This window comes from Rhipicephalus sanguineus, chromosome 1 (assembly GCF_013339695.2).
Source record: "Rhipicephalus sanguineus isolate Rsan-2018 chromosome 1, BIME_Rsan_1.4, whole genome shotgun sequence".
Classification (NCBI taxonomy): Eukaryota; Metazoa; Arthropoda; class Arachnida; order Ixodida; family Ixodidae; genus Rhipicephalus; species Rhipicephalus sanguineus.
In genome coordinates, this window is record NC_051176.1 from 21,154,039 (window position 1) to 21,181,906 (window position 27,868).

At 48.7% G+C, this 27,868-nt stretch overlaps 2 protein-coding genes across 2 annotated transcripts; both read right to left on the minus strand.

The window, feature by feature from the left end:
• Positions 1-9,619: 9,619 nt before the first annotated feature.
• Positions 9,620-12,279, minus strand: LOC119384916 (uncharacterized). The gene is made up of 2 exons (XM_037652549.2): positions 11,992-12,279; positions 9,620-11,674 (listed from the first exon to the last, which is right to left on the minus strand). Exons 1-2 carry the CDS (start codon positions 12,273-12,275, stop codon positions 10,783-10,785), a joined length of 1,176 nt encoding a protein of 391 aa, XP_037508477.2. The 5' UTR covers positions 12,276-12,279; the 3' UTR covers positions 9,620-10,782.
• A 12,333-nt stretch (positions 12,280-24,612) lies between these two features.
• LOC119393219 (uncharacterized) lies at positions 24,613-26,244 on the minus strand. The gene has a single exon (XM_037660487.1). It carries the CDS (start codon positions 26,242-26,244, stop codon positions 24,613-24,615), a length of 1,632 nt encoding a protein of 543 aa, XP_037516415.1.
• Between the last annotated feature and the right edge of the window lie 1,624 nt (positions 26,245-27,868).

Genomic DNA, 27,868 nt, shown 5'->3' on the forward strand with positions numbered 1-27,868 from the left:
CAATTCGCATTTGTCTTTTGTTAAAATAAATACTATGACTTCTGATATTAGTACTGCTTTGTGCAAGTTGGTAATAATTCGTGCACGGTACAGTTACTTCCGCTCCTCTGAAGGACGTGTTTTACCCTTGTCCGACTTTTTTAAGAGGAGGGCAAGTAACTACATCCCAAATCGAAGTTTTTTTTATGATTACCTTCAAATTTTTGCATACAAAAAAAAACCGTTACGAACCGTTACGGAACATTTTTTTCCGTTCAGGAAGAGAAAAGGAACGGAACTTTTCGCGGTGTAACGAAACTAAAACCGAAACGAAAAACATTTCGTTCCGACACCCTGACTACAGGTGGAGTTATAATATGGCCTCCAACGGTCCGGGTTCCGGGGCCTTGTCGGCTCTAGTGTCGACGAGAGCGGTGACGTTGTGACCGTCGAATAGTGCGTTGAGGTCGCTAGTCCGTCGTCTTACGTTGCGGTTAAGTTCCTGCGTCGGGCCACGGCTAGGTCGGCTTGTTCCGCGGCTTCTACGTTGCATCGTCAAGTCTTCCTTCGGCGGCGAAGTTCTGTCTACAGTGATCTGTTGGGATGGCGGCGAATTCTTAAGATTTCGTAGCAGCGTCGTCGTCGACGGCGGAGGATCTTCGGTAGTGGCCGCGAGGCCCATCACTGGAAACGCCAGCGCCACCGTCGGCGTGACGTGCTTGTCAGGATCACGTGGTCTCAGCGCCAGCGTCGGCTGCTTGTGGAGCGCTGCCGCGTGCTTAGAAAACGAGTTTCAAGTCCCACATGCGCTGCGGTCTGTTCAAATACGGAAGATTTCTCGCATTTTCTACTCAATTGAAACCATTGTGATAGAGAGGCTGCCTCCGAAGGCGACGAACATCGGGCTCTACCGCTCCGTGCCGCAGTGCCGGGCTTACGCAACGGAGCCCAGTGTCAGCCTGCACCGGTAAACGCGGGACAAGAAACTGCGTGAAGCATGGGTTGTGAAGCTAAGAACCGGTAAGTAGAGATTCGATACGAGTCTTGTGTGCAGCAAGCACTTCCGCGACGAAGACTTTCGTTACTGCGTCGGGCCTGCGATGTTCGGTGAGTAGCAGACAGCACGCACTGAGACGATGGCTCCACAGGATGGCAAAAGTGCTACCTTTTACCATGTGCGATGCCATCTCAGAAACCTCCCGTGGGACCTCTTGATCGTCGGCGCCGTGCTCAGCGTCCACAAAATCGGCTGCAGATGCGCAAGTCATTGTTTATATATGTTGAATTAAAAAAACTCACAGGGTCACTTATGCATTCGCCAAAGATGACTAGAAGGCGAAAGCCATGTTCTTTTTCTTGACAGTCGATGCCCCCCTCCAAAAGCGGTCTGCACCTGACGCGGTTTTGTACGGCCTCCGTGACCGATCACGGAGGCCATGCAAAGCGACCTTGACGTGTGAATACGTCATCATGTGACGTCACGTTATGTGACGTCGTAATGACGCTACATATTGTCACGTCTTTGTAGAAACAGCGCTCACTAGACGACGACGCTCACTGTGCCTTCTTTTACTTCGTCGTCGTCTAGTGAGCGCTGTTTCTACAAAGATGAACGCATACCAACTCGCTCAAGCTTCCATTCTTATATTGTCACGTGGTCGTGACGTCGACGAAGGCAGCAGTCAGCACGTCAGAGATGAAACTCTTTATTTGGCCGAACTTGTGGCCGGGAAACTGAAACTCAAACTACAGCTATTACACTGATAGAGGCGAACAGAGTGTCGACCGTCGATCAACTGACATGCGGTAAAGCGCGTCGGCATTTAAACATGTGCCGTCGAATATGCCAGCGTTATCGCTGGCTGTCGTGCAAATTCTAGAATAAGCTCGAGTGTGCGCGTCGTGCGCGCAATCTTAACAAAACGATCTACAATGATCGCGCAGGTTCTCGAACAATGAGGCACGGTTCGCGCTTAGCGTTGCTGGCAGTCTTTGTGGCCGAAAACCGAATACAGCAAAAGCGATAAAGAAACGCACGCGGCAATGCCCCCCTCTGAAAAAGCATCGTCCCGATGCTTAAAACAGAACACGGGGAGGGGGGGGGGTGGCCAATACATGCAACAATAAATAACAAGAATAAAGCAACAAAGTACAAGCAAGAAAGTACAATAATAAAGCAAAATGACAGTCCTCAGATTCGCTAACGCGCGTAATATGGTTTGAGGCGCACGACATGGACGACCTCAGGTCGCGCACGGCGCCGCTGAGAGTTCGTAATGCCGTCAGGGACAGCCTGTACCCTGTACGGTCCGAAGTATCGTCGAAGAAGCTTCTAAGTCCCCGTCGGCGTATTGGCGTCCATACCCATACACGGTCACCGGGTTGGTATTCCATGTGGCGTCGTGGAAGGTTGTAGCGGCGGCTGTCAGTCGTCTGCTGGTTCTTGATCCGTAGGCGGGCGAGCTGTCGTGCTTCTTCGGCGCGCTGTAGGTAGGTGGTCACGTCGATGTTTTCCTCGTTGGGCACATTTGGTAACATGGCGTCGAGCGTCGTTGCCGAGCTCCGTCCGTAGACCAACTTGTATGGCGTCATCTGTGTCGTTTCTTATACGGCCGTGTTGTACGCGAAGGTCACGTACGGAAGGATGGCGTCCCATGTCTTGTGTTCGACGTCGACGTACATGGCCAGCATGTCGGTGATGGTCTTATTTAGACGCTCGGTGAGGCCATTGGTCTGCGGGTGGTAGGCGGTGGCTCGTCTCGCTGCATTTGAAGATCGCCTGAGTTAGGTCCGCAGTAAAGGCGGTACCTCTGTCTGTGATGAGGACCTCTGGGGCGCCATGACGCAAGACGATGTGCTCCACGAAGAACTTGGCTACCTCGGCGGCACTGCCTTTGGGTAGGGCCTTTGTCTCGGCGTAGCGGGTGAGGTAGTCAGTTGCCACGACGATCCACTTGTTTCCGGTATTGGACGTCGGGAACGGCCCCAGTAAGTCCATCCCGATTTGCTGGAACGGTCGTCGAGGTGGCTCGATAGGCTGCAGAAGTCCGGCTGACATAGTGGGCGGTGTCTTGCGTCGCTGACAGTCCTGGCAGGTCTTTACATAACGGGTGATGTCGGCGGAAAGGCGTGGCCAGTAGTACTTCTCCTGTATTCTTGCTAGCGTGCGAGAAACACCCAGGTGTCCAGACGTCGGGTCGTCGTGGAGAGCCTGGTGGACCTCTGGCCGCAATGTCGAGGGTACCACGAGAATGCAATCGGCTCGAAGCGGTGAGAAGTTCAGTTCAGTTCAGTTCAGTTTATTACCTTAAAAGGCCCCCCTTCGTAGGAGGGACATTACATAAGGGGTGGGGTTTTATTTAGGTTAACAATAAGCAGTGAAAGTTGTTTTAGTATTGAAGATGATCAATAACACGGTCTTGAAAGGCAGATGATGAGGCGATGGTGACGATGTCCCGGGGGAGGCCGTTCCAGTCTGTGGCTGCTCGAAAAAAGATCGAGGCAGAAGAAGTAGTGGTGCGTGATGATGGGCGCGCAACTTGAAATGGATGACTGGTTCGATGAGATATGCGTGCTGCGGCTGCTATATAAGGTGGCTGATTGAGGGAAGAATGAAATAATTTGTGATAAAGCACGAGAGTTGCAGTGCGGCGGCGCAAAGAAAGGGGTGAAAGTGATCTAGCCATGGTCAAAAAAGACCGTAAAGTGTACAGGGTGCGGAATGGGATGGAAAATAGAGGTTTGTACGGATGAGAAGACAGAGGGAGCTGACGCCAAGTGTAAGCAATGCGAGTTAGAGGCGAAAATGGAAATAATGATGGCTGCCCAGAATGAGCTCATGGTAAGAATCGCCGAGCTGGAGATTGCGTTGGCGACAGAGCGGGAAAAAACGATGGCTATGGGGGAAAGGCTTAAGTCAGCCGAGGAGGGGTTAGCAAAGGTAGTCAAGGTGAACCAGGAAGCAAGCGACAGCGGGAACAGCGGAGCATCGATCCCAACAGTGGTAGAAGCGAAGGGGGAAACAGGTTTGGAAAAGACAGGTGCAAGGGTCACAGGACCCAGCTTCCGCGAAGTAGTTTTGGGAAGGGGAGGGGACAAAGCAGCAGTGGCACGCGCTAATAACCGAGGCAGTGGCCAGGTGCGGGACGGTACAGCAGAAGAGTCGGACCACGTGATAATCGCCGGGGACTCGAATTTAGTTAGATGCGAAGAAGCACTCAAGGAAAGGGTGAGAGGCGACAAACGAGTTTTAATAGGGAAGTTCCCGGGACATAGGTTGGGATCAGTGATGAGACAAGCTAGCGCAAAACTCTCAACTAAGGCTAATGGACGTAACCTCGTGATAATCGCGGGAGGTCTAAACGACGTCTTGAATGAAGAATCAGCCGAACTAGCGACCACATTGGCGAAAGGGGTCGATGACATGCGCGCCATTTCCCCTCAGGTGCAGATAGTGGTATGCACAATACCGGAAGTACCAGTGAGGAATATCAACTTGCAAAGAGCGGTTGTCGACGCAAACAAAGAGATATGGCGAATTAGTCGAGAGAAGGGCTTCGAGGTAGTGGATATAAACAGGGAGGTGCACAGGTGGGGCGGTTTCCAAAGAGACAGAATTCACTTCGATAAGAGGCTTGGTCATGAGGTGGGCTGGCGACTGGCAGGACGCACAGTAGCTTTTTTGGGGGGCACGCGGGCCCTTCGGTGCCCAGGGTAGCTTGTAATGAGGAAAACAACCAGGGGGACTCTTTGACAGGCAGTATAGCGAAAAACCAGAGAAAAGGTAAAAGAAGGGAGAAGGCGCGTGTTGCAATTAGTTACATAAACATGCAGGGTGGCAGAAAAAAGACAAAATGGTTAGAGATTGAGGAGCAGTTAAGCAAGGAACAGATAGGTGTTTATGCGGTTACAGAAACACACCTTAGAGACTTGGAAGAGCCACCACATATTGACAATTATATCTGGGAAGGATGTAACAGGATCACATCAGAAAGGAGAGGTGGGGGTGTTGGAATGCTAATCCATAGCAGAACAAAATTGGATAGAGTGAAACAAACGTGTTCAGAGCACATGTGGGTTTCGGGCACAGTAGGTGGAAAGAAAACGTGGCTAGGTGTAGCTTACTTGTGGACGGGGAATAACTGCAGAGAAAAGAATCTGGAGATAGTGAAATGCATAAGCACCGATATTAAAGAATTTGGTCATGATGCCGAGATAATCCTTCTTGGGGACATGAACGCTCACATTCATGACCTTGACGGATATTCAGAGACCAATGGCAAGTTATTGCTAGATCTCTGCGAGCAACATAGTCTTGAGATAGTTAACGTGGGGCCTAAGTGTGAGGGGCAGATCACGTGGGAAGTCGGAAACCGGCAATCGAGCATTGATTATTGGTCTCATGACAGAAGGAATATATGACAAACTTAGAGAGATGAGAATAGACGAGGAAGGCATTAACAGCTTGGGTAGTGATCATAAACGCATAATATTTACAAATGGGATATAAAACTGATAATAAGAACATAGAATCAAAGTTTGGCAGCTTGTATCTAAATGACAAAACAAATAACAAATATAGCCGCAAGAGTCGAGGAAAAGTAGACGAACTACCAGGTAAAAGACTGGAAGTATAGTGAGCTGCTACATATAATCACAAAAGAAATGGAAAAAGAGAGGAAAACGATTTGTTGGAAAGGAAAGAGAAAGCCAAAAAGTTGGTGGAACAAAGAAATCCGGGAGGCGATCGAGAAGCGACGTGAGGCATCACGGGAGCACAGACAAGCAAAAAAGGAGAAGCGGCCACAGGACGAAGTCAACCAAATATGGGAAATATATTTAGAGCAAAAATCCATTGTGCAGAAATTAGTCGAGGCAAAAATTAAAGGTGAAAGTGAACGCTGGATGACAGAGATTCGCGAAAAGAAGAAGGCCGCGCCTAGGATATTCTGGAGCCATCTAAAAGCGCTGGGTAGGAAGTCTGTCACAATGCAACAACATATGGTAGATGAAGGAGGAAATCAATTGGAAGGGTATGAAGCGCTAGGTTACATCCGAAGATAACAGCCGATTCGTTTAAAAAGGTCGCCCAGGGGATTCCCCCGGTGAGTAAAAGTACGCAAAGGAGTGCAACCGACGAAGATGTAGTACTAGAGAATTTCAATTGGAAGAAAGCCGAAGGAAAAATTCCTAAGCGCACTACACCGGGCTTAGATGGGGTTCCCGTCAGCCTCATTAACGAACTCGGACATAACACTAAAGAAGCACTGCTGAAAGCCGTAGAAAAGTGCTTACAGGAGAGGGAATACCAGACAGTTGGCGAAAAAGTAGAATGAACTTAATATATAAAGGCAGGGGAGAAAGGATAACATTCGATCGTATAGACCGCTAACCATTACATCGGTGCTATACAGGTGGCGATGCAGGCAGTAAAATTAAAATAGAAGCGTGGTGGAACAAAATGATATTTTGGGAGAACTTCAGAATGGATTTCGAATCGACAGGCGGTTAGACGATAATCCGTTTGTTCTTACTCAGTGTATAGAAATATCGAAAATAGAAAACAGGCCCTTATACGTAGCTTATCTAGATATTACCGGGGCGTATGACAACGTTAATCAGGAAATTTTGTGGGATATACTGGAAGAAGTGGGCATAGGTGACGACTGTATACAGCTTTTGAGGGAAATATACCGAGAAAATACAGTTTGTATAGAATGGGAAGGAATAAGTAGCAAGGACAGCGTTGAAATTAGCAAGGGGCTGAGACAGGGATGTCCTTTGTCCCCGCTGTTATTCATGCTGTACATGGTGAGGATGGAAAAAGCGCTAGAAGGTAGCAACATTGGATTTAATTTGTCAAACAAACAGGTCGGCACGATGGTTGAGCAGAAGCTTCCAGGTCTATTTTATGCTGATGATATTGTCTTATTTGCGGACAGTCAAGATGATATACAGCGACTGGCCAGATATATGCGGAAGGGAATGTGAGGCTCTAGGACTAGAATTTAGTGCAACAAAATGTGGATTGATGGTATTCAATGATCACGAAGACCATGCGGTCTTTATACAGGGCCAAAAAATACCGAGGGTAGCGAGTACAAGTACCTCGGAGTATGGGTAAATGAGGGGGATAGATATATGGAGGTACAAGAGAAAGCATCGGTAGCAAGGGAAAGAGGAATGCTGCAATTATGAAGCACAGAGCTTTATGGGGGTACAATAGGTACGAGGTGCTTCGAGGGCTGTGGAAGGGTGTGATGGTCCCGGGGCTTACATTTGGGAACTCAGTGGTGTGCATGAAGTCCGGAGGTACAATCAGGAATGGATGTAAATCAAAGGACGGTGGGCCGCCTCGCGTTGGGCGCTCACGGGAAGACGACATTGAAGCTGTAAAGGTGATATGGGATGGACAGGCTTTGAAGTGCGGGAAGCTCAGAGCAAAATGAGATTCGAAGAGAGGCTGAGGAAAATGAAGAAGAGTAGATGGGCAGAGAAGGTTTTCAGGTATTGTATAGAAAAAGTGTTGACACGCAGTGGAGAAAAAGAACTAGGAGGCTCACCAGTAAATATACGGCTAGCAGTGCGGGCGATATGGCAACAAGGAGCATTAAGCGGAAGGTCAGAGAGGCGGAGAGGACTTATTGGATGGCAGCGATGGAAAAGAAGCCGGCTCTGAGTAACTACCGAAAGGGAAAAAAGGAAATAAGGAGGGAAAGGTTTTATGATAATTCAAGGGGAAGCGCTTTACTGTTTGAAGCAACGTCGGGCTGCCTTAGAACGCGTAGTTATAAAGCGAGATTCAGTAACGAAGAAGAACAATGTACATGCTGCGGGGGAACTATGGAAACGATGGAACATGTACTGATTGAATGTGGCGATATTCACCCAGGTATACGTGTGGGCACGAGTCTCATGAAGCCTTGGGTTTTAGGGACAACAATGGAAAGCTGAACATGTCCGCGATAGAAATAAGTAAGAGACGGTTAGAGTATTGGTGGCAGAAAAGTAGAGATAAAGAACAAAAATAAATAATGGGGGAATAATAAGGTCATTCTGCCTTAAGAGGCAGAGAGATAGACCGTGAATTTGTATTTTTTGGTATAATAACATAGATTTAATCAATGTAGATAAGGTATCAGGCCAACATGAAACAAGGTAGTTTTTTTTTTTTCCCGAGCCTGGTGGCAGACATGTCACCGCCCCGTTACAAAGGGGACGCTCATAGCATCCATCCATCCATCCAAGTCCAGATTTCGCTTTCAAAGATGAAATACTGATATCGTATGAGTAAGATGAATGAATGAATCTGGCGGCTCGGTTTTGTACCGCTTCTAATGCATTGATTAAATACGCTTGATGTGGGCTCCATATGGCAGATGCATATTCTAATTTCGGTCTGATTAGTGATTTGTACGCAAGTAATTTTACATGCAGGGGGGCTAGGCGGAGATGGCGCTTGAGAAAACCAAGTGCTTTATTGGATGATGAAACTACATTAGCGATGTGGGTACGCCATGATAAATCGTAGGACAAGGTTATTCCAAGATATTTATAAGATGGTACTGATTCAATTGGGGTGTTAACAATGGAATACTGGAAGCGGTATGGGCGGTGGCGACGGGAAAAAGACACAAGTTTACATTTAGAAGGATTAAGGGTCATTAACCATGTGTTACACCACTTAAGCACGCTGTTAAAATTTGTTTGGAGATGTAGATGATCATGCTGGTTACTGATAGTGTGATAAATGGCACAGTCGTCCGCGAACATGCGAATGCTGCAGGATACATGATCGGGCAAGTCGTTAATATATATTAGGAATAGAAGGGGACCAAGGACAGATCCTTGGGGAACGCCTGATGTGACTGGGAGAGAGTTAGATAGGTGACCATTAACAAAGACTGACTGAGAATGGTTAGTGAGAAACTGTTCACTCCATTGAAGAATATTAGGGTGTAGGTGCAGGTGTGAAAGTTTTAGCAAAAGGTGGCGGTGGGGAACTTATCAAAGCTTTCGCATAGTCCTAGAAATATTACGTCGGTCTGCATGTTACGGTCAAGGTTAGTGTGCCAGTCGTGAAGAAAGAGCGCTAATTGCGTTTCGCAGGAGAGGCCTTTCGAAATCCGTGTTGTGATAGATGAAAAAATTACAGGAATCCAAGAAACTTGCGATTGAGAGTAGATGACATGTTCCATGATTTTACAGGGTACACTAGTTAATGAAATGGGGCGGTAGTTCAAGGGTGACTCTCTGTTACCTGATTTGTACACTGGAACGACCTTCCCCGCTTTCCAGTCATGTGGAATGATTCCTGAGGCGAGTGACTGTGAAAAAATCAAAGATAAATAGGCGGCACAAATTGATTTAACATTCTTCAGTAGCTCAGAATTAATTGAGTCCATACCGGCCGATGATGAAAGCTTCATGTTATCGATTACGGATGCAATGCCTTTTTCGCAAAACGTGATAGTTGGCATAAATGTTTCGATGTTAACTGATAGTGATTGTGAAGGTGTGTCAAGTTCTTGAGTAAAGACAGATGCAAATGCGGTGTTATATTTCGCCGCACTCATGGTCTGCGACTGGTTCGGGCGCGTCGTTAGTCAATGTGATGTCGTGAATGTGCTTTGGATTGAAAAGTTGCCAAAATTTCCTGGGGTTGCTGGTTAGTAGCTTTGGTAAGTCATCGTGATAAAATGAATGCTTGGCGTTCCGGATCTCAACTAGATATGATTTTCTCAACTTAGAAGTATTTATCCCAATCACTCTGGGTGTCACGGCGTTTGGCCGAACGGAACAACCGTTTCTTTTTATTTTCCAGCCGTTTTAAATGTACTGAAAACCATGGCTTATTGTGATTAGTATGAAAGGTAACCCTCGGAATGAACATGTTAGTGAGCACACTTAATTTAGTTTTCAATACTGACCAGTTTTCATGTACTGTGCGAGTGCGAAACACGGATTTGTACTCGGAAAAAAAGGTGGTAAGGTCTTGAGTTATTGCATCGTAGTTTCCCCTGTCGTAAAGGCATATTGTTTTCGCGGTTGTGTATTTCGGAGCGGAACTGAATGAGAATAGAGCATGTATGATTTTATGGTCGCTGATTTCTGGGAGGTAACTGATAGATGAAAGGTTCTCAGGACTGTTAGTATTAGGTCTAGGATATTTGCTGTTTCTTGTGTAACGCGTGTTGGTTCCGAGACTAACTGACTCAGGTTAAAATTTAAACATACGTCAATGAAGTTTTTAGCCTCTGCATGACATGTTAATGAAGAAATGCCTAGATTATGCCATTCAATGCTCGGGTAATTGAAGTCACCGAAGAGAAGGATACGAGCATTGGGGTAAGTGGCAACAAGTTGCCTTAGGCTATTGTTCAGGTGCCTACAGAAGTCTGGATTGGTATGCGGTGGCCTATAACAAACGCCAAGGAGCACTGTTACGGGAGGAGCGTGACAAATGAGCCATAATGATTCAATGTCGGATGTGACGTGTACAACAGAACATGTTATACCTTGGTGAATTGCGACCAGAACACCACCCCCTCGAGTACACTTTCGGTCGCTACGATACACGCGGAATTCAGGTAAATCAGTCAGGATTTCAGCGTCTGAAACGTTATCGTTGAGCCAAGTTTCAGTTAGTACCAGTATATTGCTCCCGGATGACGAAACTATGTTCGATAAGAGTTCGCGCTTTGGAAGGAAACTGCAGATGTTAGTAAATATCACGGAAAATGAGAGGGGTTTGGGAAGTGCCGCGTGTTGTCGGTTTGTAGGCACATGGTGACAGGGCGATTGCTATGCGATTTCTTTAACGGTTCTAGACAACTTATCAAAAACATAACGTTTCGGACCGATGTGCAGGGTTTTATACCGCAAGAAGAACTTAGCAGATTTAGCCTTGGCAAACGCAATTAATTGTTTCCGCGCGTGTCGAACGGAGAGCGAAAAGTCCTCGCCAATGCTAAAGTTAGTATTTCTTAATTTCCGGCCATTAGATAGGATCGAGTCCTTTGTTTTGTAACATGCGAATTTCACGATTATGGGACGATTTCTACCGAGCGAATGACGACCGAGGCGATGAGCTCTTTCGAAGTCATGAGGTCCTACGGGTATTCCTAGATTATTACTGCAGAAATCGATGATCAGTTTTTCGGAATCGTTCCATGTTTCGCTGTCAGTAGGGTCAGAGATGCCATAAAAGATGAGGTTATTTCGACGTGATCTGTTTTCCGCGTCGTCTAGGCGGTCTTCTAGTTCCTCGATCTTGCGAGACATGCTGCTTGTATCTGCCCGCATCTTTTCGATGTCGTTTCCGAGAGGAATAAGGGCCTGGTAGTGTGCCTCTAGGGCGGTCATTCGTTTGCATAAATCCGTTATTGTTCTATCTGTAGTGTTTAACTGAGATTTGAGGCTCTGTACTTCGGTAATTACTTTGGATTGGCCTGCGGCTATTTTCTGAAGTTCTGTCAACACGGCATCGTTTCCGCTAGGGCCAGGGTTAGTTTCGACATCTCCTGATAACATCAGCAAGGAATGAATAACTGAAACACATTCGGCGGCAATGGCGAGACAGCATCGTGGGCTCGGGAACTGCACCAAGACGTAATTGCTAGATTTTTTTGCAAACAGCGTGTAGGATTTACTAACCTGCATCGCAAAGATTAGCGGGTTAGATGGCTGCGTTGAGGTGCAGTCACAGAGCCCATGGGGCGGTGCCTGCGGCGGGTGCGCTTTTATATACGGCGAAGCTGTTGATGTCGATGATGACGTGGCCGTCCACAATGCTTTGGGTTCCGGTAGCCACTGCTCCCCTGGCGCATGGTCATCCCGGGCCGACTGTTGAGCGACGGGTGGTAGCATCCCGACGCCGCTGCGGAGCACGGCAGTGCGCACTCCGGTGACGCACCGGCAAAGATGCGCACCGAGGTCAGTAGTAGCTGGCTGGTGATCATACGGACGATCGTCTGCATCGCAAAGATTAGCGGGTTAGATGGCTGCGTTGAGGTGCAGTCACAGAGCCCACGGGGCGGTGCCTGCGGCGGGTGCGCTTTTATATACGGCGAAGCTGTTGATGTCGATGATGACGTGGCCGTCCACAATGCTTTGGGTTCCGGTAGCCACTGCTCCCCTGGCGGCATGGTCATCCCGGGCCGACTGTTGAGCGACGGGTGGTAGCATCCCGACGCCGCTGCGGAGCACGGCAGTGCGCACTCCGGTGACGCACCGGCAAAGATGCGCACCGAGGTCAGCAGTAGCTGGCTGGTGATCATACGGACGATCGTCTGCATCGCAAAGATTAGCGGGTCAGATGGCTGCGTTAGATGGCTGCGGTGCCTGCGGCGGGTGCGCTTTTATATACGGCGAAGCTGTTGATGTCGATGATGACGTGGCCGTCCACAATGCTTTGGGTTCCGGTAGCCACTGCTCTTCTTTAGGAGAACACCGTTGCGCAAGAAAAACGACGTCAGTCCCCGCGTGAATATCTTCGGAACAACGGTGGTCCTGTCCTCGAGGTAATCCACAAGGCCCTTCAGTTCAGGGTCGGCTCGCTGTCTTTCGGCGAAGTCGTCGGCACTTATGTTTCCCAAGAAGCTGTCATCATCCGGGTCGTCGGGCGGTGGTGGGTCGACGGGGGCACGAGACAGGCAGTCGGCGTCGGAGTGTTTCCTTCCGGACTTGTACACGAGGGTATAGTCAAACTCTTGAAGTCTTAGGCTCCACCGTGCGAGGCGACCTGAAGGGTCCTTCAACTTACCTAGCCAACACAAGGCGTGATGGTCGCTCACAACTTTGAAGGGCCTGCCGTAGAGGTAGGGGCGAAACTTTGACGTAGCCCAGATGATGGCGAGACACTCCTTTTCTGTTGTGGAATAGTTGGCCTCTGCCTTAGAGAGCGACCGGCTAGCATAACTGATAACCCTTTCCAGTCCACCTGTCCGCTGCACAAGGAGGGCGCCGAGTCCTACGCTGCTTGCATCGGTGTGAATCTCCGTATCGGCGTATTCCTCGAAATGCGCAAGTATCGGAAGTGTCTGCAGGCGTCGTTTGAGTTCATGAAATGCTTCGACTTGCGCTGTTTGCCACCTGAATTCGACGTCGGTCTTCGTTAGCTGCGTTAGTGGCTCGGCTATCCGTGAAAAATCTTTCACAAAGCGTCTTTAATAGGCGCACAAGGCAAGAAATTGGCGCACGGCCTTCTTGTCGGTGGGTGGCGGGAAAGCGGCGAAGGCAGCTGTCTTCTGCGGGTCTGGGAGCATTCCAGTCTTGCTGATCACGTGACCCAAAAACAAGAGCTCCTGGTACGCGAAGCGGCACTTTTCTGGCTTCAGGGTGAGCCCGGAGTTCTTGATTGCTTGAAGTACGGATTGAAGTCTCTGGAGGTGTTCGTCGAAGTTCGAGGAAAACACAGGGACGTCGTGCAAGTAAACAAGGCAAGTCTGTCACTTCAAGCCAGCTAATACAGTATCCATGACTCGTTGGAAAGGCGCAGGTGCCGAGCAAAGACCAAAGGGCATGACCTTGAACTCGAACAACAGGCCGTCCGGTATTATGAAAGCAGCCTTTTCTCGGTCTCTCTCGTCGACTTCGATTTGCCAGTAGCCGGTCTTGAGGTTCATCGAAGAAAAGTACTTCGCGTTGTGGAGTCGATCTAGGGCGTCGTCTATACGTGGGAGAGGGTACACGTCCTTTTTCGTGATTTTGTTCAGGCGACGATAATCGACGCAGAAACGTAGGGTCCCATCCTTCTTCTTCACTAACACAACCGGTGACGCCCACGGACTCTTTGAAGGCTGGATGATGTCGTCGCGTAGCATTTCGTCGACTTGTTTCTTTATGGCCTCACGTTCTTGCTTCGAAACTCTGTACGGCCTCTGACGAAGTGGCCTGGTACTTTCTTCTCTTACGATGCGATGTCTTGCGATCGGTGTCTGCCGAAGTCTCGACGACGATGAAAAGCAGTCCTTGTATTGCAGAAGCAGGGTTTTGAGCTGGTCTTGCTTGACCATCGGAAGGCTCGGGTTGACGTCGAAATCTGGCTCGGGACCTCGACTCGTCGAAGCAGGTTCGGCAGCATCGAAGAGGGCGAAAGCATCGCTGGCGGCTACACATTCTTCGGTGTAGGCGACCGTCGTACCAATGTTAAGGTACCTATATTCGTGGCTGAAGTTTCTCAGCACTACCTTTGCTTTACCGTCACGCAGCTCGGCTATACCTCGTGCGACGCAAATTTGACGGTTCAGGAGTAGGTGCTGATCGCCGTCGATGACGCCTTCAAACTACGCAGGTTTTTCGGTGCCGACGGAAATAATTTGGTTTGGTTTGGTTTGCTTTATTCAAGGCAAAATTGAACAAGATTGCCTTGGGGGACACGACTAAAGGCTAAGTAAATGCCTGACTGGGTCGTGCCACCCTGGCAGCAAAGCAGAAACATACAGTATGTGCAGTACGCAGAAAATTACAACATCACGTGTTATCTTACACGGGTACCATAGTAGAACAGAACTACCAGAAGTGTGACTAAAAGCATAGAAATATAAACAGAGTCCTTATTCGAGTGGTGGCAAATACAAACTAATGCATGTTTTTTATCAAATAAATTAACAAGAAACTTCTTGACTAGGATTTCGAGCTGCTCTATAAGACAAATTAGAGTATAACAAACAAACAACAGGCAAAGGGACAATAATGAACAAGGTGTATCGAGTACAAAACATCAATGAATAACAAATTCTAAAAATCAAGAAAAGCATCACTTTGTTCAACTAGAAACTCTTTTGATATTTTTTTAAATGCCCTAGCTGAAGTTCTATCTTCCAGTAAATGTAGTATAGTTGGGTGTTTGTTTAATATGTCTGGGATTTGTGAAGCTAATCGTTGGTCACCGTAGTTCGTTCGTGATCTATATTTGTATATTAAGCTCTTTCTCAGCTCGTATGGTGTTTGTTTCACATAATATGTATCCAAGAATAGTGATGTATTTAGTCTATACTGGTGTAATATCTCTAGACAAAGCTTATGTCTGTATAACAGTTTTATAGGCAATACTTTGTACATTTTAAAATATGGTCGGGCGCTTTCGCAAAGGGGAGTGTTAGATATTGCACGTATAGCACGCTTTTGTAATATCAACAGAGAATTAAGTTTGTGGCAGTCGTTGTGAGCCACACCAAGCAGCAGTATGTTAGCCGTGAATGTACTAGAGCGTAGTAAATTTGTAGCTTGACATTTGTTGGGACGTAGTATCTCAGTCTATTTAAAATGCCGATTCTCCTGGAAAGATGTTTTTTTATCGCGTCAATGTGTGGAGACCAAGAAAGTTGTTCTTGGAATAGAACTCCTAGAAATTTTATCGTTTTTGTGCGCTGAATCTCGGTGCTCTGGAAGTAAATTGGAGTGCATGGTATATGAGTTACTCCTTTAGGCTTGAAAAACATGTACTTTGTTTTAGCAATATTCAGTTGAAGTTTATTTGCGTTTAACCATAAATTTAGCTTTTCCATCCAAACGTTAGCTTCTTTATATAGCTCACATACGTTTGAACCTGCGAAAAATACATTTGTGTCATCAGCGTACAATATTATTTTCTTGTGTCCCTCGATATTTACGATATCATTAATGAACAGCAGGAATAGGACAGGTCCAAGAATCGATCCCTGGGGGACACCATACCTAATGTGTTCAGCTTGAGAGTGTGTATTATTTACAACGGCATATTGTTTTCTAGACGAAAGATAACTTTGTATTAGTTGAGCTGTGGTACCCCGAATGCCGTAATACGGAAGTTTTCGTAAAACAAGATCGTGTTGTATGCTGTCGAATGCCTTTCTAAAATCCAGAAATATTCCCAGTGTATAGATTTTGTTTTCAATGTTGTCTAGAATGTATTCTTTGATGCTGAGTAGAGCAGACTCAGCAGATTTGTTTTTGCAAAATCCATACTGGTCTTTTGCTATTATATTGTTTGCGTTTAGAAAGCCCGTAATCCTCTTATATATTACTCGTTCAGCCATTTTCGCGAACATAGAGGGTACAGATATAGGTCTGTAATTGTTGAGCTCATCAAATGACCCACCTTTATGGATGGCAGTTACTTTCGCAAGTTTCATTTGATCGGGAAAAACCCCTGAAGATAGCATCAAATTATAAATATGCGTTAGTGGTGTAGCGATAAAGTGACTTATAGCCTTTAAAGGCTTTGGCTTAATGTCATCTGGGCCGCAAGCACAGTTATCCTTTAATGACGAGATTAGCTTTACCACTTCATGTTGATCAGTAGGAAAGAGGAATACACTAGACGGGTGATTTGACGCTATATAGTTCTCGCAATACGTTTCAGTGCGGTCTGTTGTAAACTCACCAACTGTTAAAAAGTGTTTATTAAAAGTGTCAGCAATTTCTGATTTATTCATTCCCGGTTTTTCAAATTTTATTCGTCTGGACACCTCCTTTTTGTTAATAAGCTGATTTATTGTGTCCCACAGCAGGCGCGCGTCTCCTGAATGAGTGGTAAATTTACTAATATAGTATTCCGTCTTGGCTATCTTCAAATCTTTGTTCAGAGTATTATGAAATTTTTTGTAATTACGTAAATCGTTTTCATCTCTGGAAGACAGGAAAACTTGAAAAAGGTTGTTTTTTACTTTAATTCTGTTGTATAGTTCCACTGTCACCCATGGTTTTCTGCATTTTCTGTGTTTCTTACATGGCTTAAGAGGGAAGCACTCGTCATATAGAGATGTCAAGTGTTTTAAAAAACTGTTGTATGATTTATTAGGATGTGTTTCTTCTATTACCGGGCTCCAGTCAATTCTAGAGATAAGGTTCTCAAAAAGTTTAATGTTGCGGCTAGAGTAACTTCTAAAAAGCGTTTCATCCTTACTTTTGATTACACGATTGCCTGGTAGGAAGCAGTATGTTGGAAAATGGTCGCTGATATCGGCAGTAATTGCACCTGCTTTGACATCAGTAGTATCGAAACTTGTAATACATAGGTCTAACGTTGTTTCCGACGTGGCGGTTATTCTTGTTGGAGTGCTAATTACGTTCATACAACCATATGCTTCGATTAGTTCATTTAGGCGTACGTAGCTGGGGTTATCTAGTGACACATTGATGTTAAAATCACCTACTAAGACAGTTTGTAAGCGAGAATCTAGAGATCTCTCCAGTAATTTTTCAATGAAATTCAAAAAACTTTCTATTGAACCAGAAGGCGGGCGATAAATAACAGAAAATAACACATTCGAACATTCTAACATTATACACTCATAGCTATCACCTTAAACTCAGCAACGATTCTATATGGGAGGTTTGTACGGACATACACACAAACACCACCACCACGCTTTCGTAATCGGCATGCAGAAATGCACTCATAACCATAGAAACAGCGCTAAAAGACGGGACGAACGAGGAAAGGACACAAACAACGGCGCTGACTAACAACCAAATGTGTTTTATTCTTCCAGTCTGCATTTATATACTCCGCCACAATCTCAACAAAGCGAAAGGCAAAGAAACATAGAAAAAGATGATTAGCCTGCGCAGAGGCCAAAAAATCTTCAAACAGACAGAAACGTTAACTCCTTCGGAAGGAGGGAGATCGAGGGGAGGCTGACACATGCCTCTCCGCCATTATAGATATGATACGCTTCAGAAATGACACGCGCCCGTTCATCATGGTACTTCGACAGGAAAATGGAATCTTTAAAAGATGGCTGGCAACCACATTCATTACAGTCCCACAGTCAATTGTCGCTTCACTGTAATGAATGTGGTTGCCAGCCATCTTTTAAAGATTCCATTTCCCTGTCGAAGTACCATGATGAACGGGCGCGTGTCATTTCTGAAGCGTATCATATCTATAATGGCGGAGAGGCATGTGTCAGCCTCCCCTCGATCTCCCTCCTTCCGAAGGAGTTAACGTTTCTGTCTGTTTGAAGATTTTTTGGCCTCTGCGCAGGCTAATCATCTTTTTCTATGTTTCTTTGCCTTTCGCTTTGTTGAGATTGTGGCGGAGTATATAAATGCAGACTGGAAGAATAAAACACATTTGGTTGTTAGTCAGCGCCGTTGTTTGTGTCCTTTCCTCGTTCGTCCCGTCTTTTAGCGCTGTTTCTACAGTTAATCATGAACCAACCAGCCCAAATGCGTACCTTATTGCACTCATAACCGTCAATCAAAATACAATCATCATCTGATGAGAGCCATGTTTCAGTAAAGCAAATTATATCAAATAGATAATTAGTTTCCGACAACAACATGCTTATTTCATCAAAATTCTTTCTTAAACTTCTGGCATTTAAATGAAAAACCGAAAGCGCAGAGTCGCTTCTTAAGGTTGGAAGATCGCGTAGGAATTCGGATGGTGAGTACGACATCTTGGGACTGGATCACCAGAAAAATACACAACTGATACCACTCTTCACGATAAACGTGTTATGTACTCGCTTCCTCGAATGACCACTGTTCTTTCGCCATTTGTTCGCCTCACTAGCACCTTACCATTGGCATGCCATACGAATGCAAAACCCGATTTCCTAGCCCATTCTTTGGTCATAGTGAGCAGTTCACGCGCCTGTCGAGTCATGTTCTCACAAATGTACGTGTTACTGTTTTCGCTTTTGAGCTGTCGCCGCTTTGAGAGCCACTTGTCGCTCGTTTCCTGATTCAAGGAGCGCACAATAATGCCACGAGTCTTGCCTGGTTTAGCGGGTAGCCGATGGATGGTTTCTAGCTCACTTCGGGTCAGGGAGGGAAGTGATATTTGTTTCGCAATTTCATTCAATTTTGCCAGAAGATCGTCACCCTCAGTTTCCTTAATGCCATGTATTTCTAGATTCATACGTCGGCTACGATATTCTAGCTTGTCTAAATCTTGTGCCATCACAGCCACATCTTTATCTACCTTGCTTTTCTCTAGCTTATCGACTCTCTTCGACAAGTCTTTCGTTGCTGTTTCTTGGGCGTGCAGTCGTTCACTGAATTCATCAAACTCATCAAATTCATCAAATTCATCAAATTCATCAAATGACGCTGGAACGCGGCGGAATGGTCACCTGCTCTTCTATCACATTCAATGCATGGTTCCCTGGCGTCGCGCGGGGCGGGAGCGCTTTATCTGAGGTTAGTGTTATCGACTCAGACCTCAGGTCGATGACGGCGCTGTGTTCACTTAGGAAGACCATTCCAAGTATTACATCCCTGGAGCAGTTTTGTAGGATTACAAAGCTCGCAGGATAAGTCCGGTTATTGATGGCGACTCTCGCCGTGCAGACACCAATCGGCGTTATTAGGTGGCCTCCAGCTGTCCGGATTTCGGGTCCACTCCAAGCGGTCTTTACCTTCTTCAGCTTGGTGGCGAATGGCCCACTGACGACGGAATAGTCGGCCCCAGTGTCGACGAGAGTGGTGACGTTGTGGCTGTTGATGAGAACGTCGAGTTCGCTAGTTCGTCGTCTTGCGTTGCTGTTGGGTCCCGGCGTCGGGTCACGGCTGCGTCGGCATGTTCCGCTGCTTCCATGTTGCGTCGACGGGTCTTCTTCGGTCCGCGAGGTTTCGTCGGCAGGGCTTCGTCTGCTTCGCGTCGTGTTCTGCAGGTCCCGTCGCGTTGTCATCGGCGGCGGCCGCGGAGGATCTTCGGCATTTCGTCGTACAGCAACCGCACCTCCATCGGTTGCTGCCCTTAGTTTCCCGGATACGGGCTACGCGACCGGCCCCGATTTGGGCCAGTGTACTGCCGGCGGTGCAATGACATGTGGCGGCCCGGCGAAGGCGAGCGGGAAGGTCGTCGTTCTTGCCACTATGTTCCGGCGAGGTAGTCGTCGATGTCGCGAGGCCGTTCGCCTGGCTACAGGCGAGGCGCGTTGACGGCGAATACTCGAAGCCCCATCTGTGGGTACTGACAGCGGCACAGGGGCGTAGCCAGAAATTTTTTTCGGGGGGGGGGGGGGGGGTTCAACCATACTTTATGTATGTTCGTGCGTGCGTTTGTATGTGTGCGTGTATATATGCGCAAGCAAAACTGAAAAATTTCGGAGGGGGTTTGAACCTGCCGCTGCAGGGGCTACGCCCCTGCAGCGGCAGTACGTGTGGCCGGCCTCCCCGCAGTGGTAGCAGAGCGGGTGGTTGTCAGGGGCGCGTTAAACGTCGGTCTTCGTGGGCGTGTATCGCTGGCTGGCTGGCGGGCGGTATGACGTCGGTGCTGGCGGCGGTGGTGCCTGGTGGCGGAACTGCTGTGGCGGTGCGGCGCCTTGACGCGGGGGGGGGGGGGGGCGTTGCGTCGGACTGCAGCAGCTTAGCTCACTGCTTGGAGCTGCGGCGGCGCCGGCTGAGGAACACCAAGTGACTGTTGGATCTCCTCGCGTACAACGTCAGCAATCGACGTCACTTCGGGCGGTGCCAAAGGTGCCAGCTTTCGCAGCTCCTCTCGCACGATGGCTCGGATCGTTTCGCGCAAGTCGTCGGATCCGAGGGCATGAACAGCTGTGCTGTCTTGAAATGCGCGGCGATTGTACTGCCGGGTGCGCATCTCCAGCGTCTTCTCGATGGTCGTGGCTTCTGAGACGAATTCCTGTACGGTATTCGGTGGATTGCTCATAAGTCCAGCGAAGAGCTGTTCCTTTACTCCTCGTATGAGGAAACGAACCTTCTTCTCTTCGGGCATGTCAGGGTCAGCATGGCGGATTCATCTCTTCCGCGAAGATTGTCAACTTTTCATTCGGGAGCTGCACCCGAGTTTCCAGTAATGCGGCGGCCCGTTCCTTTCGCACGACGCTTGTCAACGTTTCCTGGAAAGCGCTGCGAAAGATGTCCCAGGTTCGAAGATTGGATTCCCGATTCTCGAACCAAGTCCTTGCCGCGTCTTCCAGGTAAAAGTACACGTGGCGCTGCTTGTCCTCGGTGTTCCAGTTGTTGAATGCTGAGACCCTTTCGAACGTCTCCAGCCAGGTTTCGGGGTCATCGCTTGGCGATCCATGGAAGGTAGGCGGCTCTCTGGGCGGCTGCATCTAGACAGGTGCAGGGGACACTGCGGCTGTCATCGTGCCCGTTGTCTTCGTCGCCGTGGTTCTTGGCTTGTCCGGTACGAGTCCAAATTAAGGGGGTAGTCCTTTGAGTCTCCGGCTTGCTCGACTGTCCCTGATGGTGTCGGTGTCTTCTTCACGAGCGGGGCTGGGTTCACGGCTTGACGGGGGCGTCCGGAACATGAACGTACCCAGTACCTCCACCAGATGTCACGTAGTCGTGACGTCGACGAAGGCAGCAGTCAGCACGTCAGAGATGAAGCTTTTTATATGGCCGAACTTGTGGCAGGGAAACTGAAACTCAAACTACAGCTATGTAACCAGGGAACACTAACTATTAATGCAATAAACGGCTTCATCCTGTCGCGGATGCAGTGGCCTTAGCCGCTATTGATTCGACGACTGGGACAGAGGGCCTGTTGGAAATGTTTTCGCGCACTGGATTTCCCCGTGAGATTTTGCGCGATCAGGCATCTTGCTTCACGTCCGAGTTGATGAGAGAAGTCAACGCCTTATTATCCATCAAACATCTGAGTTCGACACCCTACCACCCTATGTGCAACGGGATGGTCGAAAGGTTTAATGGAACGCTGAAACAGATGCTGCGGAAACTATGCCAAGAGGATCCGAAATCGTGGGATCGGCTGCTCGCGCCACTCCTTTTTGCATACCGAGAGGTACCCCAAACCAGCATGGGATTCTCGCCGTTTGAACTTATCTATGGAAGATACGTTAGAGGCCCTCTCAGTATATTGAAGGAGATATGGACGGGAGAACACCTCAGTGATGAAGTGAAAACAACGTATGACTACGTCTTGGATCTTCGAGATCGTCTTGAGAAGACGTTGCAATTAGCCCATGAGAGCTTGTCACGAGCGAGGGAAACTCAAAAGCAATACTATGATCGGGGAAGCAAGAACCGTCAGTTAGAAGTGGGGGATCTTGCTTTAATCTTACTCCCTACCACAGAGAACAAGTTACTGATGCACTGGAAAGGACCTTTTCGAATCGTTGGGAAAAAGGGTAACCACGACTATTTATTGGACCTGGGACATGGCAACAAACTGTTCCAAATAAACATGCTGAAGCGCTATGAAAATCGGTAGCAGAGGACAAACCCTCAAACAGCATCTTTCGTGGTCATGGAAGAGGAGGAGACAGACACACCACTACCAGTTTGCAGGGCTACTCGAAGCGTTGGCGTGGAAGCAATTCCTATAGCCAAGGGACTGGAAGAAGAAAAGCGTGTTGAGCTTGATAAGATTCTAGCTGCTTATGACGATGTCTTTTCCGACATACCCGGAAAGACAAACATTTTGGAGTGCCGCCTTCAGTTGACAACATCTGAACCTATTAACACTCCCTAATACCCTTTGCCGATAGCAATGAAGGAAGTCGTCGAGAAGGAAGTTCAAGACATGCTGAAGCTTGGCGTCATCGAGCGATCGAATCTCCCTACAATTCACCACTTGTTCTCGTCAAGAAGCCGGATAACACTTATCGTACCCGTGTGGACTTTCGGCGTATCAATGAGATTCTAATATCCGATGCCGAACCCATACCATGAACGGACATAATGTTCACAGAGGTCGGCACCAAGAGATATTTTTCGAAGTTCGATCTGACGAAAGGCTATTGGCAAGTCCCACTCCATCGGGCTTCAAGACCAGTCACTGCCTTTGATACGAAATGACTGGTTCCCCAGACGTGAAAGAGAGACGTCCGTTTAATGGCAATACTAAAGGCGAACTGCTGCACCGGCCACGTGCTCGCGCCCTCGATCCGCCTCGGTTTTCTCGTCTTCGATAGAGTCTGGCACGCTCCAAGTTACTCCGTTTCGCACTATTTCGCAACATCCTCCCAGGGGGGCCAATATGAATCGCACGCGTCCATGGTGCAGCTTGAACAGTGATAACGTGGCCGCAACAGAAATAGGTAGGCTCGCTGGCGTCTTTTCCGCCGTTCAGTTGATAGGCGCTGGCGATGACGAGCCTTGCGTTGCAATAGAAGTGCATTCGCGAGCCCCGAGGTGGAAGGACGTTGTGGCACCGAGATGTGTCGACTTCCCAGTAGGAATTGGGACGGGTTCAATTGCTGGAGCTCGTCGAGCTTGCTCTCTAGACGTCTTCGTGGTCTAATGCTCTTCCAACTGAGCCAGTGGTAGCGGGACGATTTAAGCGGTCTGTCCGTGATTATGAGGCCTATGTTGTTGACGTCGTTGATTAACTGCGGCAGGCTGACGTATGAGGAGTTCATGGCCTTCTCAGCAACCGCATTCTCATTCTTCTCGTAAACGTGGACGACGTTCGTGTCCATGCCAATCTCGCAGTTCTTGTTGGGAAGTACTTGGCAGTTCCCCGGTCCTGTTAGCTTGGGTAAGATATGGAACGGTTGGTTCGCTGATCTGAACATTTTTTCCACAGGTTCCAGTTCCTCTAAAGGCATTCGCTTTCGTTGGCTGATACTTTCCGTAGTTTTCGGAAATGATTGTTGCGAAGGTTCCATGCACGCCCCTTCCAGTCCTAGTGTTGAAACGAGAAGCTTAGAAGCCTCATTTGATTCATTCAGCGAAACCACGGACGTGTCCTCTCCGCTGATTGGCAGAAGCTCAAAGAGAGGCACGTGGTCCAGATCATTGACTTGCGCCAAGTTGTCCTCCATTGCGTTGACGTTGCCATCGAAGGAACTGTTACGCCCCTTGCATTCATGGACTCCATGCTTGCGTTCCGTGTTGTGCGGTCGAAACGCTCTTGGGCGGGCTTTCGCAATCGGCAGACAGCGCACGAATTCCTGCGCGCCGCTCGCTTTGCTTTCGGCAGTGCCTGTTCACTGCGGCCATTGATTTGCGGCTGTCGCACCCCTTTCCGTCCCTGGGACCGACTCTTATGGCGTGCAGGGCGTTCGTGACGTGCTTGATGACGATGTACTCGGCGTGTAAAATCTCCAAGATGCGATCCTCGTCGTGGTGCTCGCACAAAAAGTAGCCGATCTGAGACAAGTTGGGCAAGTGCGGCGTCGCCCGCATTCTGCCACCAGTGACGACGACGCGCGCGGCCAAGATGAGCGTCGACATGGTCGCCTGCCGTCTCACCCTCTTCCACCTTCCTGCCGCTGGTGACGGCGTTGTCAACTGGATGATTCTTGTTGCGCTTGGAAATGCCTAGCTCCGATCCAAACATGTGGTGGCTGCCCTCTAAGGTTCGTGAATGCGCTCCATCTATCCCGTTGACATCAAGACACCACATCGAAGGTACATCGAGGTCCACTGCAGAAGAATTACTGCTCGAGACGAGCAGTGCACTTGATGCGAAGTGGTTGTCGGACTGAATAGGGCATTGCACCATCCATCCAAAGGTGGTGTCGATCGCTGTTAGCCTCTCGTTTATGCGATCAATTTTCCCTGTGGTAACTTGCCAATAGGCGTCGGACCCGATGAGGACACTTATTTCTTCTGGTTGCCATGTGGTTGGTTGAAAGCTGTCGGCCACGTTGTACTCCCGTTCACCGAGCAGGTGCAAATGTTGGGGTCGAGCGGTGGACTTGTTACAGAACAGATTTCAGGAATCGTTAAGGCTTCCAGAGTTACTGGCAAGGCGCCGAACTAGCTGCGGAGTCGCACGTTGACACGCTCTGCAGAAATTCGTCTTCGTGACTTGGAGCCACCAAATGTGACGATGGAGAGCTCTTCCTTTCCCACGACCGAGCACGTAAGTATCTTTGCCACGTCTGCACGAATGTATGTGCGCTGACTGCCGCTGTCCAGCAGTATCCGCACGAGTACTCGTCGGTCTCCAGACTCTGCCCAAACTCGGCCTGTCTGCCACAATACAGGCGTAGATTCGACGTGACTGCTCTGGGCGGTTGTGACGTTTCGCATTGCTTGGGGCGGTGGTTCATCAAATGCCGGGGATCCACCGCTTGATTGAAGGTCTTCGGCTGGCCTCGATAATTCACAGAGAATCGTCAGGTGGCGTCGATGGCAGGTACCACACCTGAGGTTGATGGATATGTGATTGCGCGTTCCGCAGTGGAAGCAGCAATTAGCGTAATGCAGCCTTGCACGCTTCTCCTCAACCGATAAGTTAGCGTTACAGAAAGCGATCGTATGATCCTTGCTTTGGCATAGTGGGCACGCTGGTCTGACAGGCAAGGTGGACCCGGTTAGAGCTGACGCTGATGGTATAGGTTCCGCGCCATAAATTTCTTCAGGCTTGTGGGTCCTGGGTTCGTCTTGCAGTGCACGACGCGACAGCTGCCGGCCTTCCTCCCGGATTTCCACTTGGATGCGGAGGAAGGTTAGCATATCCTTGGCTAGCCGCGTTCTGTCTTCAGGAGTTTCGGTGATACTGGGTGCGCAGTTTGTTTCCTTGGTCTTCTGCCTGTATATGATGGCGAGATCCTCTGGCAGACATCGCATCAGGACATGGTTTAACACCACGGTGTACTGATCTGGTGAAACTCCAAGCCCTTCTAAGGTGCTGACGTGAAATTGGACATTGTCGTGCAGCAGACGAAGCTTCTGGACCTCTGATGAGCATTTCACTGGGCTTAGCGCGAGAAGATGATCGATATGTTCGTTCACGAGCAGATCCCGGCGTCCGAAGCGGTCCGTGAGCGTCTTGATCGCAAGGTCATAGTTTTGTTCGGCTAAGCGGATGCCTTCGATAGCCCGCTTCGCGCTGCCGGTTAAGTAGGTGAGTAGGTACTTGAACTTTTCAATCCGCGGTAGCTCAGCGTTCGTGTGGATGGTGGCGTCGAAATGGTCCCAAAAAGACTGCCATCGACGCAGACTACCATCGAAAGTCGGTATCTGTAGCTTCGGTAGTTGAACTGAACGCTGACGGTGCTCTCTCACCTGGCCTGCTGCGTCGCCGGAGTTCGGAGATCCGAGGTGGCTAGGCCCGGGTTCAGTTGCTCGAGCCTGATTTCCGGCATTCCTCTCACGTTCTTGAAGCCAGAACTTGGCGCGTGATAGTGCGTACAGAATGTTCTCGTTGTATTCCTGCGCCGTTCCTACTTCCTGGTCGAGGTTCTGTTCGTCTGTGGTCGCAAGGATGACGTCGTCGAGCTGCGACAGTGCTTTCTCCCTGTCTTTGAGGTAATCCATGTGGCCGCTAATCTGAGAGGCGTCAGGATCCGGTTGCTGCAGCAGGTCCGTTAAAACCGTGAGCGCTCTCGTGACGCCAGCCCTTAGGGCACCACGCTTCTTGCGCAGCTGTTCCGAGTTCGCCATGGCCGTGACGTGAAGGCGTCTCTCGAGGGGCAGTCCCGGGTTTCGCGGCACCAAATGATACAAAACGACTGGTTCCCCAGACGTGAAAGAGAGACGTCCGTTTAATGGCAATACTAAAGGCGAACTGCTGCACCGGCCACGTGCACGCGCCCTCGATCCGCCTCGGTTTTCTCGTCTTCGATAGAGTCTGGCACGCTCCAAGTTACTCCGTTCCGCACTATTTCGCAACGATGTTGCAAATTGTGTAGAAGACGAGGGGTGGCGCCATCATCATGATTGAGATCAGTATGTTCGAATAAAGAGGAGGTCGACGGGGGGCTTCACCATGGGGACGACGGCTTGTCCTTTTCTCTATATTTTGGTGCCGAAACCCGGGAGAAAGGACCGTCAGAAGTGAGAGCATGCGGACTTTACGAATTCTCGACCGCATCTGTAGCCTGGAGGACTTTTGTGAAGCCGTCGTTCGGTGAAGCTGATGTGCGAGGCCTGACCATACCCGAGACACAGATCGTGAAGAATGTCAGCCCGACAACAAACTGAACTTCGTCGTGCGAGACTTTTGTGATGGATGCCACGTCGACTTCGCCTCGCAACGCTGCCGGCCAGTGATTTGTTACGTTTCCGACACTGGACCCGATCATGGAGGCCCTATTCGGGCCCTATTCGGAAGGCGGAATCAAGTACGGAAGGCCGTCACGCAAGCCAGCGCAAGCATCGAAAGCCTTCTACACGTGGATCGTCCATCAGTAAGTGAGTTGAGGAATATTCACCGAATTTTGACTGACCAGTGCGAGCTTCTCAGAGGAATTGATAACGAGGTAGAAGACACAGTTGACATTGATCATTTGGAAGCGGAGATGGAGGAAGCCGACGTTTATGTGCGCCAGATTCTTTTAGCAAAGGTCAGAGCAGAATATAAGATCGCGGACACATTAAAAGCTCGGCAGGTTCACTTGGAATCAGTAAGGCAACAAATTAAAGCAGAAGTACAGGGCAAAATACTCTGTCCGTCTACGTCACCACTATCTAGCCAATGCGCATTGAACAGCAATCTTGTCGCGCAGAAGCCAGACGAGTCAGCCTCCCATCCAATAGCTGAACGTACTGAACGCCGACAAATGAGTGCTTCGACTGCAGAAAAGACCCTTCGAGAAACCCACACAGAAGGAAAACCACAGCTTCTAAAGACTTGTTGCATGCCTTCGCAATTCTTGTCAACGTGCAACACCCAAGAAGCTAATGACAAGACAGCTGCAATATCACAGGCGTGCGTGGTGGAAGAGATTTCTATCATCGAAAAGCGGGAAGACTTGGTGAATCCAAAAGGTCGTCGACGAGATATTAAGGATGCATGCGAGCCAAGGACGACAGATTCAGATGTTAAGTCCCCAGCGCCGTGCATACAAGTGCCTAGGGGAAGCAAATAAAGCCCAGTTCATACACCGAAAAGAAATAGAAAGAAGACCATCACGTCAGAAAAGCAAGCCTCTTGTACTGCTTATAGCTCCGGCTCTTCGAAAAAGTTGCAGACGGCAAGATCGAAGGCAATGCGGATGATACAGCTTAGTTCAGCTAAGATGCGAAATACCGAGACAGCATCAAAGCCACGAATGAGACAGCCGAG